Source organism: Ammospiza caudacuta, chromosome 3 (genome assembly GCF_027887145.1).
Source record: "Ammospiza caudacuta isolate bAmmCau1 chromosome 3, bAmmCau1.pri, whole genome shotgun sequence".
NCBI lineage: Eukaryota > Metazoa > Chordata > Aves > Passeriformes > Passerellidae > Ammospiza > Ammospiza caudacuta.
In genome coordinates, this window is record NC_080595.1 from 53,367,622 (window position 1) to 53,382,189 (window position 14,568).

General features: G+C 38.0%; 1 protein-coding gene across 1 annotated transcript in view; it reads right to left on the reverse strand.

The window, feature by feature from the left end:
* The window catches only part of MAP3K5 (mitogen-activated protein kinase kinase kinase 5), a 97,952-nt gene that overhangs the window by 66,639 nt on the left and 16,745 nt on the right, over nt 1-14,568 (reverse strand). The window contains exon 2 of the mRNA XM_058800748.1: nt 2,608-2,747. Within this exon, the coding sequence (XP_058656731.1) occupies nt 2,608-2,747 (140 nt within the window). The remainder of the gene's footprint in view (nt 1-2,607; nt 2,748-14,568) is intronic.

The window sequence follows — 14,568 nt, forward strand, 5'->3', positions numbered from 1 at the left end:
ATTGGTTGACAGATGTTTTCTTATGCTTGTCAAATCAACATAAATGAGGTATTGTCTCAGAAGAGACAAAATTACCATGGAATCAAGTAGATACATACAACTTATGTATACATAAGAGCATACCTACTGTCTGCATGTTAATAGACATATATACACCTATATACATGTCCCTCCATTTATAGATTTTTTTCTAGAGGGATGATGTCCAGAAATTGTCTGTTAATAAACATCTATTCATATTTGAAAAGTCAAATATAGTAAATAACATTTTGCTACCAGGAGAAGCAATCAAAAGGAATAGTAAAAGCAGCATTCATATGAGGTTTTAAAATATTCCAAAACTGCTTGAAATTCAATTGGCTCTAATAATCAGATGCAAAGAACATATCTTCACATTTTCAATGTGAATTTTCAGAGAATTAGAAGCACACCCAGATGGAAAGAGCTGATTCCTGCACACTAATCCAGGTGGTACAGCTCAAGTGTAAATCACTTCTGAACAATGATCATCTTGCTTCCAGCAAGTTCTGATCCCAGGAATTTATAACCATAAGAGATTTATCAGACAGCTTTTCCTGTGCCACTGGGACTGGTAAGCAGCTTCACCAGCACAACAGCATTAAAAACAAGCACAGTGTCAAACCAAGGTCTCTCCTACTTTCTGTGTTGTTTAAGTCAGGCTTTGATAAAACTGTTCTTCTCCCTGTAGAGAGGGCATGTTTCACATAGGACTGTTTCTAGCTTTCCAAGTGTGGGTCATAAAGGTCTGGTTAAATCCCCCAGCATGGACAGGGATATCTTCAACTAGATCAGGCTGATCAAAGTCCTGCCTGGCCTGGCCTGATTGTCCATGCAGAAGAAAATTTCACCAGCAAAAGTTTACTGTTTAGTGCCCTGATTAAATTGTGTGCTGCAGTTCTGTATTTCTTTCATTTTCAGTTTTTTAATTCCCCTTTTCATACAGGATTAAAACTGCACATGCTCTCCTGCATTGCTTCTACTCTTTACCTGCTGGCTGTAACAAACACAGAAACAAACACTGCCTCAGAAGATGTCCCAGTATGCCCACAACTACTATTTTTAGGCAGTTACTTACTAAATAGTATGGAAGGGGTCTCACTCTTTGACTAATTCCCTACAGGCTATCAAGAGCAGAAATACAAGCCCAGTTCAAAACTAAGGGAAACCAAAGGGAATCTTTCAATCAGCAGAGTACTGGTGGCAACTGTGACATCCAAGTCCCCCTGCACAGAACTGGGCTTCCACTGAAGCCAGTAGGAACCCAGCATGTAACCCATTTACAAAGCCCAGCTCCTAAACCAGTAAAAAGTTCTTCCAAGTGCCCAAGAAAGCCTGATGCCTCACCCCAAGTGATTTCTCTGTGGGAGTTGGGTATTTGGCTCTTTGCCCAGGACAATGAATTTCTTCTCTGCTTATACTGTAGAGTATTGTACTTACACAACTGGATTAAATTCCCAGATACATCTTTTATCATTAGCATTATTTTTAGGTCTTTTATCTGTATACTCTTTGTGTTGCAAGAAGAAAGGAAATAATTGGATTGCAAGAGGTCCAGTTAGCTGAGAGAATTTATTGGGGAGAGCAGGGGGAACAAACTGAGTTACTAAGCATTTCCTCCAAAATATAGGGCCAGTCTGAAAAAATGGGACAGAATCAAAACCAAATAGCCTGCACTTGCCAGAAGCAGTGGAAGCAAACCCTTCTTGAGTGGTGCTGGTGCCCAGACTGCAGTCTGACTCACCAAGCTGCTCATTCTAAATTCTTCTTCTCAGCAAAGCTTGGAAGGGAAGTGCAAGAGCATAAAACACCTCCTGAGTAAAGCCAAAGCATCTGAGAGAGGGGAAGTAATTGAAAAGACTGCCATCCAAGTTGTCTGTCCTTTCCCATCATGGAAGTTGCTAAACTTTTAGGATAGTTGCAGTAGGATGCAAGTACCAACTTCTTGGCTGACAAAATCCACAGCCCCGTAGATTATCTTCAAACACTCTCTTGCCTTAAACCAAAGTACTATAACTGTGCACTGAGACATGAGTTTTGTTCTTACTGACTCTGTTACACTGCTGTTAATCCCCAGCACAGCAGTCCTGCAGGTACCTGATGCAAACAGCTGTAACTCAGCAAGATTTAGCAGGGGGTATCAGGAGGCCTAATAAGGTTTAGCAGAAAACTGCTAATTTATACAGAATCTAAAGCCTAAGGATTATTTTACTGCCTACACACCACCACTCTCACAGGATTGTTATTACTGTAACAGTTTACCACAAACACCAGTAATTCCCTTGAATGACAAAGTCTTGCACTTAGTTTCACATCTCAAATTTGGCAAACCTCTGTTTCCATAAACAGCCATTTAACAGCTAGGTATTTAACTGACTGCAACCAGGCAATCTAAATCTTTCTTTTTAGAAAACTAAACTGAGTTTCACAGCATTGCATTGTAGACATCTTTGCCAGGCCTCAGAACATTTTTTTGCTATTCTGTTCTGAACCTCAAGCTGCATGTGTATTTCTTACAGAAAGAACTTATTTCAAGGGTTAGACTAGCTGCAACTTCCCCTCCAAACCCCTTTTTCCACCCAGAGCTACCTTCAGTGACTGCAGAGACTCTGCATTTGTGTCACAGTAGAGGATAATGTTGTTGGCCATGCTGAAGCTCTCCCTGACTCCCAGATGGTAGAACAGGGAGGGTTGACGGAAGGCATCACTCATCTCTACCACAGCGATATCTGCAGAAATAAATAAAAATAAAAAAATCAATGCCACACATTTCTGACAGTCAAATACATCTAGGTCATGTTTCTTCACACAATTTATTTTGGTAAGAAGGCCTGGCTTTAAGTAGGAAATAAGAGATCTAGAGGGATTTCCCCATTTTAGCTATTATGCTTGAATTTTGAACACAGTCAGCAGGATGTGGTTGAGTTTTTTTCTATTTCACTATTACTCCTCTATTTTTTCTTTAAATGAGACCTTAAAATGGTAAAAATGGATAAACCACTAATCAAGAAAAGGAAAAAAAAATTAATTGCTGTCTTCAAGAATAAAATTTGCTTGGTAAATCTATACATGGTGAATGATAACCTTAGCAAAAAATAAAAGAAAAAATTACATTAGATGTACTTTTTGCAAGTTGCAATAAAAATTCATGTAATCTATAACATACTGTATAGATTCTGTACTAGAACTTGGAAGAAAACGAACTGAAAGGTAACATTGCAATATAAATTACCATTCAGATCTATTTTGATTCATACAGAGAAATGATAGAATGAGCAAAAGGTACAGATGCAGAGAAGCAAAGAGGGAGTGAATATATAAAGCCAAAGAAACCCCATAAAAGTAAAAACTTTACTGCAGAGAATTCTATTCATAACAAAGTTTACCTGTGTGAATAATGCATGCAAGCACATACATGAATGCTTAGAGAACCAGGAATGTAGTCCACAATTTCTCTCAAACCATGTGTTTATCTTGACAAGATTTGCACCAATGCCAAAGTATAACAAGAGGCAATTAACTATTTCTGCTGACTCTTTGTAACATTCCTGTTATACCAGGCAGCCTATTTCCATGGCAAAAGTCTTGTGGAATCAAGAGAGCAAAGCAAGAAAACTGACTCATCTCCACCTCTTCTACAAACACCTTTCTGTCTTTTCACCCAATTAAGTTTTTTCTGAGGTTTAAAAAAAAAACAAAACAGAAACCTAAGCCCAAACCAGAGAAATAAGCTTCTGTTAAAGAGTGGAAAAAGAAAAGCAGCCTGGTTTCCAGTATCTCTCTATGCTTTGCCATTCCTTTGGAAGCTTTCATGACTGAAAAGACAGATAGCAAGGCAAGCTCTGTAGCGTAAAAGCCTATGCCCTCAAGCTTCTCTACTCTACTTAATCCAGTCAGAGATTCTACCTCTAAACACAGCTTCTCACCTCACCTATTTACCTAGATCATCAAAACTGAAATGAAGATATTCAATAAAAGACAAGCCTTGCAGTCACACTCTGAACTGGGGAAGCTGTGTCTCTCCAACTTGTTGAAAAGGAATACCTTTGAGACATCTAGTCTTCAGTAATGTGTTTCTGTAACTGGCCTACAGGCTTATAAATTATTAAAAGCCTGAAGGAAGGACAGATACATACAGGGGAAAGAGTGAACATTTGCCTTGGCTTTTCAAGACACAAAATTAAAAGAAAGGAGACTAATATGGTATAAAAAATATATTTTTTCACACTTAAAAATCTAATATTAAACTATGTTTTCTAAAAGATTCATAACTTGTGTTCTAAGCATCTCCCTCTGTCGAATTCCACATAAATATTTGCAGTATGGATGCCATCAAATTTTATTGAAGCAAAAAAACGAGTGCACTACTAAGACTAAACATACACTCACTTTCATTAATTTTAGGAAGCTGAAACATCACAAAAGCCAAACAAAAATGACAATACCTCTGCTATATTTTGGGTGAGATTACAGTCTGTTTATTTTCTTCTGAAACTTGCCATAATACAAGTTATATTTTTACCCTCTCTTACTCACATAGAAGTCTAATCTTGAGCAACTCCAAATCTATGGTACATATCTGTTAGTGCCAAGCAGGAGGAAAACTTGCGCAAGGTGCCATGACTTCATTCTGCAATCTTGCAAGATCATGTGCTCTCACTAGAGTTGCAAAACTAAGATTAAAAGAAAAATATTACTTTAGATGGAGCCTGATCAAAGCTAAATTACAAAAAACGCTTGAGAAATCCAAAGTTAAAATGGCAAGTTCCTAAGATCATGAAGAAGGAAGGAGAAACTCAAAAAAAAAAAAGCATGTATATAAATATATTACTGTCAAGCTGGCCAAATACATTGATCAGAGTCTGACACAGGACCACACTGTAGGAAACATTCTTGGGTCCTGTACCATCCCTACCACAGTAATAATAAAATAAAACAAATTAAAATAAATTAAAATGAAATTAAATTTAATTTAATACCCAAACCATACAAAAACCTTGAGTTACTTACACAGATAAGGGAAGAACCATGAGTAAAGAAACATCTGTATGACTGACACTGAGTTACAAGCATCACAAAAGAGTTTATGCCAGTATTTTTTAATGTAACTAAAGAAGAAAAGATATGTCAAGACTTCTGTGAAATCCTTCTGGATAATCTCACTTGATAGACAAAGCAGTGTCTTCCTTAGAATAGGTCCATCTTTTGTGAAGTTTTCCAGCTCATTCTAGCAATTCATTTACAATGTAGATGTCACTCATGACAAAGAGATCAGATTTCTCCAAGTTCAGGTTAGGCCTCAGGGCTGGTATTGCAATTTCCAAGGGGAACAACCCAAATCTTACCTGCAATTCCAGCAAGCCAGAAAAGGTATATGCACTTTTGAGATCAGATGTCTATCCAGATAAAAAACATATATCCTAAACCAGCTCTTCTGACAGACCTCTTTCTGACTATCATCTTTCCCAACATCAGGAGAGAAACTCCTCTGAGCAAAGGAGGGATCAATTTACTTGACAGAAGTCAAATATTATGTAACTGATTTGGGAGGAAAAAACAAAAAGATAAAAAACCCACCACAGAAACAGGAGTAGTAATGGTGGTAATGGTTTCTATAAAGCACCTGAAATGTACCATCAAGTGCATTACAAAACAGCCAAACACTATATTCAGTTACATAAAAATATGATTAGAAGTTTAGCAAAGATGAGCAAGACTGATGGTTTTCAAGACAAATCTAATTAAAAGTACATATATATATATCAATATTCTCATTAGTTACAAAGAGCCAGGATTTAGCTAAGCCCAAAAGAACTGTTTGGTCATCAATACATAAACTGCAATGATCCTCTTTATCAGGTTCTCACTCTCATTTCCCCCAGATGAAATCAATTGAACATTCTGATGCCATAGAGGACAAGTTTTCTATTCACTGGAGAACACAATTTCATAAGTGGCAAAATGGTATTTCAACAAAAGTGGAGGAATCAGCTCCACACTGGAACTACCCCCTTACCAAAACATCTGTGGTTTGAGTTTCAAGGCAAAGAAAAGCCTGATCAAGCACAGGAATCAGAGTTGAGCTCTCTCAACACCTAGGACCTCAGAATGAAGCACGCTAAAGACCAGGAACATCAATTCACTGACATAAATTCACTTCAAATTCTCTTGCACACCTTCCATGTTGCAGCAAACAAAGTCTGTTCAGGCTCCAGCAGACTAATGAGTAGGGTGGGTGTGGAAGCACGCTGCATAAAACAGGAGAAAAGACAAAAAAGTGCAAGAACTGCAAGTTTTGCAACCTCACTGGCTGCAAGAATGTGAAATTTAATTTTGTGCCCAAGACCAAAGTAAGGGATAAAATTTACTCCATCTCATGAAAGTCAATCTGGTGACAGATCACTGAAACTAAAGAAAACGGGTATAGAACAGTCCTTACCTTTTCTAGTAATTTTCAACATTACAGCTAGAAAGTCTTACAATAGGTCTTGCAGTAAATTATCGTCTCCTGATAGTTTATGAACAATAAAGTCTAATTACAACCTTCTCTCCCATCTCCTTAACAGCTGGCATGCCTAAATAGATAAGACAAGTGCATCACAAACATAAGATCAGAGCTTCATTCACTCTGGCCTAGGCACCAAAACCAGCATAAACCCAGCAGCAGGCAGTTCAGTGTCCATGCCCTAAATCACCCCGAGCTCTGTCTGCCTGCTGACAGCAGCCAAACTGCCTCTAATGAAGCTGCCTGCGTACACATTAGCTGAGTAACCACACACTGAGCTGCAGACACGCCAGCTACTGCGCAATCACAACCTAGCCTGTTATTAGGCTAACTAACATCTACACCAACAACAGCTTGAAACATGCTATCATGCATCCAAGAGAACAAAGTATCACTGCAGTAGTAACTGGCTTCTTACTACTCTGGAAAATCAGATTCATGAGTTGGAATTGGAGGTAACCTACTTAACCTCTTTTACCTGAGAAGCAACGTAGCAGTACACATCTCTGTGAAGTTTGGCATAGATTAAAACTATCTTACCATCATTCCTAACTGTGATATAAATCCACTTCGTTCGCTTTAAGATATCTGTGCAAAGGCTGAGAAACTTACACGTAAAATCTCTGCTAATTAACTTGTCTTAAGAAATGGTAAAAACTCAAGAGTATGCGCATTAAGATGGCGAAAAAAGGGAAAGCGTCCATTAGTGGATACAGAGCCCTTTGCTCTTGGCTATTAGCCATGCCTTTAGTCACCAAGACAGTGATAAATGAAATGCAGTGGTCAAAGTTCATCTCCTACTCATTGTTTTAAATGTAACAGGGCAAAGAAGAATGTTTAAGTAAGTGCTCTGAGATATCTCACACATACACCCTGCTTTTTGATACTACCCGCTTGCCACAGTGCTGCCAGGAGAAGCAGTGAATACAAACAAAGCAGCTATACAACCAATGAATGTTTATGTTTGCTATTATCTTCTGATTAATTGGTACTAAACGCATGACCATTACCTTACATTCACTGTCCCACAATTAATCAGGGGAAAAGGAAAGATGATAACGGCAACTTCTGTGACCAGGATTTTGTGTTCTTTTCCACTTGAGGGCTAAAAGAGTAAGATATCATTCTGACAGAGATATAGAAGAAAAGAAAGGAGGGCAAAATTTATTTCAGAGCAAGTGTGAATACCAAACTTATTTCACACTCCAGTAGTAGCTCTCCATTCAGCCTTAGAATGATGACATGGTGACACTTACTATTGGGCAAACTTTTAGAAATAAGCAAGGAATATACTTATCTACTTCAACTTCTGTATGACTCTCTGTGTTTGGCATAGATATTTTCCTGTTTACCAGAGACTGCCTGCACGAGGTAGGAAATCTGCTTTGGCAATCCCAACGCGTCAGTACAGATTGGTATTTCTGTTTCAGCCGTGGAAACCACAGTGCCACTGACTTGTCAACAGCACTGGAAACAGACATTTCCTGTCAAGAGTGTCTCATATGGCTCCAAGACTGGAAACAATTGATGGGAGCCACTGAGGTGAGAATACCCAAACACAGGTGAATGGCCAACCTCCCAGGAAATCAGTCCAGCCAAGCCAGTCTGTTGGGAGAGGCTAACAAAAAAACCCAAAAAACAAACAAACAAACAAACAAACAAAAAAACCCCCACCACTTTGTAAGGGTGTCTGAGGCTTGAATATGGGAAAGGAAAAGCAGGTGATGATGGCACAGGCAAGTTAAGTATGCCATATACTAGAGGAAAAGGATGGTATTTGTAGAGGCTTGAATTTATGCACAAAGTAGGCTTAAGAGCATCAAGACAAAAACAAGTGATGGACCTGAGCTAGTTCTTATCTGGTGAAATGCATTATGACTTAGGAATCTTATCTTACTGTCTCAAGAAGTAATCCTGTCTTGAGCAGTCTCATTTTTATGCAATGGAAGCAGAGATCCACCATCAATGAAGTACAGATCAGAGCCTGTCCTGCAACCTACCCAAAAGGGAGTTTATGAGCACAAATTCCCAGAAGATACAACACAAATCCAGCTGTCTGGTGGGTGGTCCCTCTCCAGATGCTCCATAACACATAGCATAACAAAGTTGAGCTAGAAATAATTAAAGCACTTAGTACTTGCCCAAAAAGCACCAAGTTACCTTTGGATACAACAGTACCATTTTGTCCTCATGCTGGTATTAAGAGCCCACTGTTCCTTGAATAGCTAAACTGAGTTGAGCTGCTCTTGAATTTCAAAGTGCACTCCTACACCTAGACTTATAAGCAAAAAGGTATGATTTCACTTCAGATAAACTCAATAAACAGCTTTTACTGTTGGGGGTGGTTCTGACTCTCTTCCACATTTGTATCAGATTTAGTGTGGTCAATACCCAGTGAGACAACTCAGTCTCTCTGTTTGCTTGGAGGGGTGGGGTGAGTGTGCAGGATCAGCTGACTCCTGGGTCACTTAGATGATCTCGCTTTCCACCCACACAATCACTAGGTGCTATATAAAGAAGGCACCAGACATCACAACATCTGCAAGGATGCAACTGAATACCTCCTTAGTCCTGCTTGAGAGTCACATATTGTTCCAGGGGGTAGGTAAATTTTAATCTTCCATACAGACATGGATGCAACATCCACTTGTTAAGAATCCCATATATAACATCACAAGAAGAAGAGTTCCTTAAGGAACAACACAGAAAAGAAATAAAAAAACACATACACAGTCTACCTCATAACATTAGGCATCTATAGCCGTACAGACAGACTCTAAATTGAGTATACGACTCAATTTACATCTCTAGGAGTCTGTTCATTACTAAAAAAAAAAAAAAAAAAAAAACAACAAACTAGCTACTCATGTAAAAGCAATCTTTCCTCCTTTTAAATAATTAATAATTGTTGATTTCTTTCTAGTTAAGGTAAGAGAGAAGAACTACTTAAGGACGGACAATGTGCAAGAGCAAATATAAGATGTCCCTGTATAAATTTAAACCACAAATCACAAGCAAGTTCATAATCTACAAACCCAAATGTCCTGGAGAACCACCCCAAACGTTTAACTGATTGGCAGTGACCTGCTGTCACACGGGAGCATTACAAAACTTGCACCCTGTCCCAATACATCGAGGTGCTCCTTAGTAACACTTGTGCAAATTAATTCCTGCCAACTTTTGTAGCTAACTGGCTCAGATCATTCTCACAAAATCAAATGTAATACTTCACCAAGTAGAACCAACCAAGCAAGGAGGTGAGAAAAACAAGTTACTTTTCTTGTTTCAGCAACAGCATTCAAGACCAAGATCCTCCAAGTGAAACTCTGACCTTTTTGTCTGCACTATGCTTCAAAGATGTGAAGGGAAAAGAACCTCTTGCTTCTGTAATCAAAAACTGATGAGAGATAAGCTGAAGTCAATTACCAAAATAAAACAGCAGAAGCTGGAAATGAACTGGTAACAAAAAGAAAGTTATAACAGCTGTTAGAAAAGAAATGAGACAGAAGGATAGAGATGACAAACAATAAAGGGTTGTGTAGGAATTAACACATCAAACTACACATCAAAACCTAAATTACTGTGTCAATGATCTGAAGACAACTGAAACAATATAGAAAGGCTTTCTGATAAAGAAAAAGAAAACAGAAGAAAGCTTGAGTTTCAAAAAATACACTCTCTCCTGGCCCAAAAGAGGATTATAATGTTATCACATGATTCCAACCCCCAACAATTCAGAAAAACCACTCTCAGCTTAATGCATGTGGGAGGAACTCAGGATCAGGCAAGAATAAAAGATGACAAGCAGACAAAGAGCCATTTATTCAAAAATAACTTCAATATGTTCAGATTCACTGCATCTGTATCAACCCTAGTGAAACAGGCCCCCTAGTACCAATAACACCAAATACTAAAGACCACCTTAACTCTGAACTTTGCATCAGAAAAAATACTCAGATCACAATGGGGTAACTACTGAAGCTCAGCTGAAGGCTGGAGCACATTACAGAGCTAGAGTAAGGATCTGTACCAAATGCTATTTAAGCAATCCACAGACACAACAGCAGAAGCAGTCAATGAAAACAAGGCAGACCATAGTAAACCAGTACTTCTACACTGAGAAGTTTTGTTCAGAAGATCTTCATCATTGCAATTTTTTTTCAAAAAACCAAACCCCCTTGGCCTGGATCTTAAGCAGGCAAAGAGATAGGGAGATAATAGAGAGATAGAGAGAGAGGATGTGATGGTATTTGTGTGATTATTTTGGTTTATGTTCCCATGTTAGGGGTCTCGGAGAAGCAAGATGAAAGAGTGGTTATTTATTCTCTGGAGAAGTGATTGAGCCTACCCAAGAAGAAAGAACTTGCAAGAGCACAGGTGTGCCAACAGAAAAGTTCAGAGACGAAAAGAGGGTCCTATGAAAACCAAACAGCCAGGTCTCATGGGTGGTGGAAAGTTTTCCAAAAGTCTGTGTGAAATGTAGAGTTTGCTACAGCTCAAAAGTTGCAGAGAACATTAAAGCCAAGGAAAGAAACAACAATCCTCAAGGACAGGACGGGCAGGAGAAAAACCTGATTAAAAGTTCTTATTTCTGTCTTTCCTGCTCTGTTTATTTCTGACTTAATGACCTCAAGTTTCTCCACCTAAGAAGTCTTCCCACTTGGGTTTTTTTCCCCCTAAAATCTAACTATTTTCACTTATAACACAGTTCTATATTTGGTTTCTTTGCTCAGCTCACTGTGACAAAAATGTCTAGGCAGATTCACCTCCAAGCTTCAAAAACTAAGTCTGGGTTTCATTGCAGCATCTGGAGGGATCAGGTCAAAACCCTGTTTAACTCAGTATTTCTTCTGTGCCAGAAGCCAGCAGGCAATGTGGCAGAGATGGTAAGAACAGTGCAAGTAAAGACCGAGCTTTTTAAAATAATCCACACACATTTAGAGTAAAATGTTGAGCTACCTAGAAAGCTGAATATCAATGAGTAATTTAGTGCTCAGTATTATATGAACAATTAGAGCTGCTTTTCTTCATGTATGATACTTTGCATCCACTATCACTGAACTTCAGCTGTCCTTTAGTTGTTCATTTCCCTGGTACCATAAAACCTTCTGCAATTCTTTACTGCCTATTCTCTAAAGTTTTGACAAGCCTGCACCAGAAAGACATTTTCAGATCAACTGTGAAACTTCTGAAAAATCCAATTCAAAACAAGAAGGTACAGAACAATCCTTTTAACAGCCTGTTTTTCTACAGGCAACCTTGCTTCATTGCAAAACTTGTCTTCTGTTCCTTTCCTTTAAGAATCCACTTAAGGGTTATAAGGATGTCATCTCCAGATATTTTGTCCCTTTAAGAGTATTTGGTAAAGTATGCCATCAAAAGCTTTTTGACATTTCAATATACTGTCTTAAATGGATTACCCTTAAGTACAGGCTCATCAGAAGAGTGTGATTTCCTTCTACAAAAAACCCATTTCAACTCCTCCCTGCTGCCAGATTTTACCCGTGATGTGCTCTTCATTTATATTTTTAACCCATTTGCCCTAATGTAATACCAATATAATCTCCCACTACAATGCTGCCGACATCAAATAAAGTCAGAAGTCATGCACCAAAAAAATAGTAGTCCTCAGCAAGTATTACTCAAACTCTTTTGGAAACTGCCTTACTAAGGCTTACATGCCTTTTTACACAATTTTAACTTGTTTACTCATCCAAACTGAAGTTCTCCTTCCAATGGGCATCATTACATTTCTTCAGCTTCTTAGCAATGCCACCTGATGTAGATTACTTTAAAATTTCTGTTCATAAACAGCACACATTCTCTGGAAGGAGTTTTCCTTAGGATGTCTTTATGCCATCTGAAAGCTCTTCCTTTTTGTAGCTAATCGTGTCAATTTCTTGTTGAGAAGCTTGCTCATTTTTACATAGGTTCTAGCAGAAATGTGGCCTGCACCAAGAGGAGCTAAATGTCTAAGACAGACTGCAGACCCTTCTCAAGAAGGCAAGAGCCACACCCATTAAGCTACTGAAAAGACTCTGGAAGTGTTTCTAATACAAAGATGCACAAATATTTCTTATAACATTATTTTCAAGTAATGAGAGTTAATGTTTTCCAATCCAGTGATACAAAAAATGGTTTGAACTTAAAAGATTCATGAGCAGCAAGTACAGACTGAAAAATAAACACAAGCACATCAAGATTATGATGAACAGCATCTAGAATGTCTGTAAAAAAAAGGAATCTTCCTAAACCTCTGAAAATTTGGAAGTACAATTTTTCTAAGAGATGTAAACAAACACATTTGTTAAATGTCTTTATTTGGTCATGGAAATACTTCAATTCTAAAAAAAACTCATATTTTTCAAAAATAATACAGCACTTGAGAATTTTAGACCCCAAATTTCATAATAATCAAAAAATATGCCCACCACTCCTGGTTCTCATCACCCCCACCACAAAAATCTCTAGCTTGTAGAGATTGGACACTGTTGTGTCTGATGTTTTTGACAAAACTAACTGCCTAAAGGATTTGGAATTTCACATGCCATATTTTCTGATAAGAAACACCACTATCTCTTAAAAAGTTCACAAGTCTTGGCAAAAAGGAAAAGAAAAAACAACTGCAAAACCTCATGGTACATTCTAAAACATCTGGAAATTCAACAGTCTGAAGAGTTTCCAAGTCATTTCACATGTACACAGTATATAGCAGGTCTTAGCAAACCCATCCCTCAGGAATGTTAGTCCTTTTGAAGACTATTTAACAATGTCCTTGTACGGAAAATTGCTTCTTTTAGCTTCTTATGAAGCTGCTTACAGATAAGAATTAGAAAGTCAAAAATTAACAATTAGTGATTACTCCGTAATAAATCTTCCCTTTCCATTCCTGAATTTAGATTACACCACCTTTCACTTAGGATCTTTTCAGAAGAAAAACAATCTAGTCAGTCTCCATCTGTATGGAAACAATTCCATGAATGAATCTGATAATCTGTTTTTTCCCTTGTCTGTGTCTTCCACCAAGACCCAAATTCAGTTTTTCAAATGTGATGATGCACGTGGTAAAGATATAGCACATCACATTTATACAGCAAACATCTCTTATAGTTTTTCCTTTCTTTCTTTCTTTCCTTGTGACTGCTGACAAGTTGATTTATTACTCCTATGAGGTTTTTAGTAATTTGTTCACAACAGCTCTAACCTCTGTTACACACCCTAATAGATTAAAAAATAAGCAGACCATGCAGCATTTAGTTGTTTTGTGTCTCTGTCTATTCATTTGATTTTAAAATTGGTCTAGTGACTACACTGACCAATATTTCCCAGAATAAACCTGTATAAGCATTAGTTTATCAATTGTTTCCTTGCTCACAGATTTCTGGGTCGCAATGGATGTTCCTTCCCTATGAGCACAGCAATGAATTTATCATTGCTAGCATATGAATTTATTATTATCTATTGTCTATTTGCAATGTCCTAAATATTTGTTGTTTCAATTCAAAATATTATGTCTTTTCCTACTCATCTGCACCTTACAGGTCTACTTATGTTCTATTTCAAAGAAATCCTTGAAAAAACATAAAGACATCAGTATCTACTTCCATACCCCATATACCTTATCTATTTCCAGCCCCTCCTTTAAAAAACAAAACAAAAAAAGAAAATACCACCACTTTCTTTCAACAAAGCAAGCTGAAGAATTACAGTTAAGCTGCTTTTCCCACGTAACACTACTACTAAGGCTTCTCAAGTCAAACATGATTTGAAAGCAGGTAGGACAACCTTCACAGGGCTTGGTCAGACCTCAGTGATCTGTAAGTCACAAGTACGACATTTGCACGCAGCCTCCCTTGCAATTTAGCAGGGAAAAACCCACACACAGCACTCAACCACACAAATCAATTTACTTCAGTCAACACAGGTGAAGTACAGCGTAAACAAAACACACCTGATTAAACCTAGCTTGAAAGATCCTCTGGGCTCCACCAAAAACACTGCAGAAAAAGTATCAACTTCACACAGAAAATAAAGTCTTAAAGATG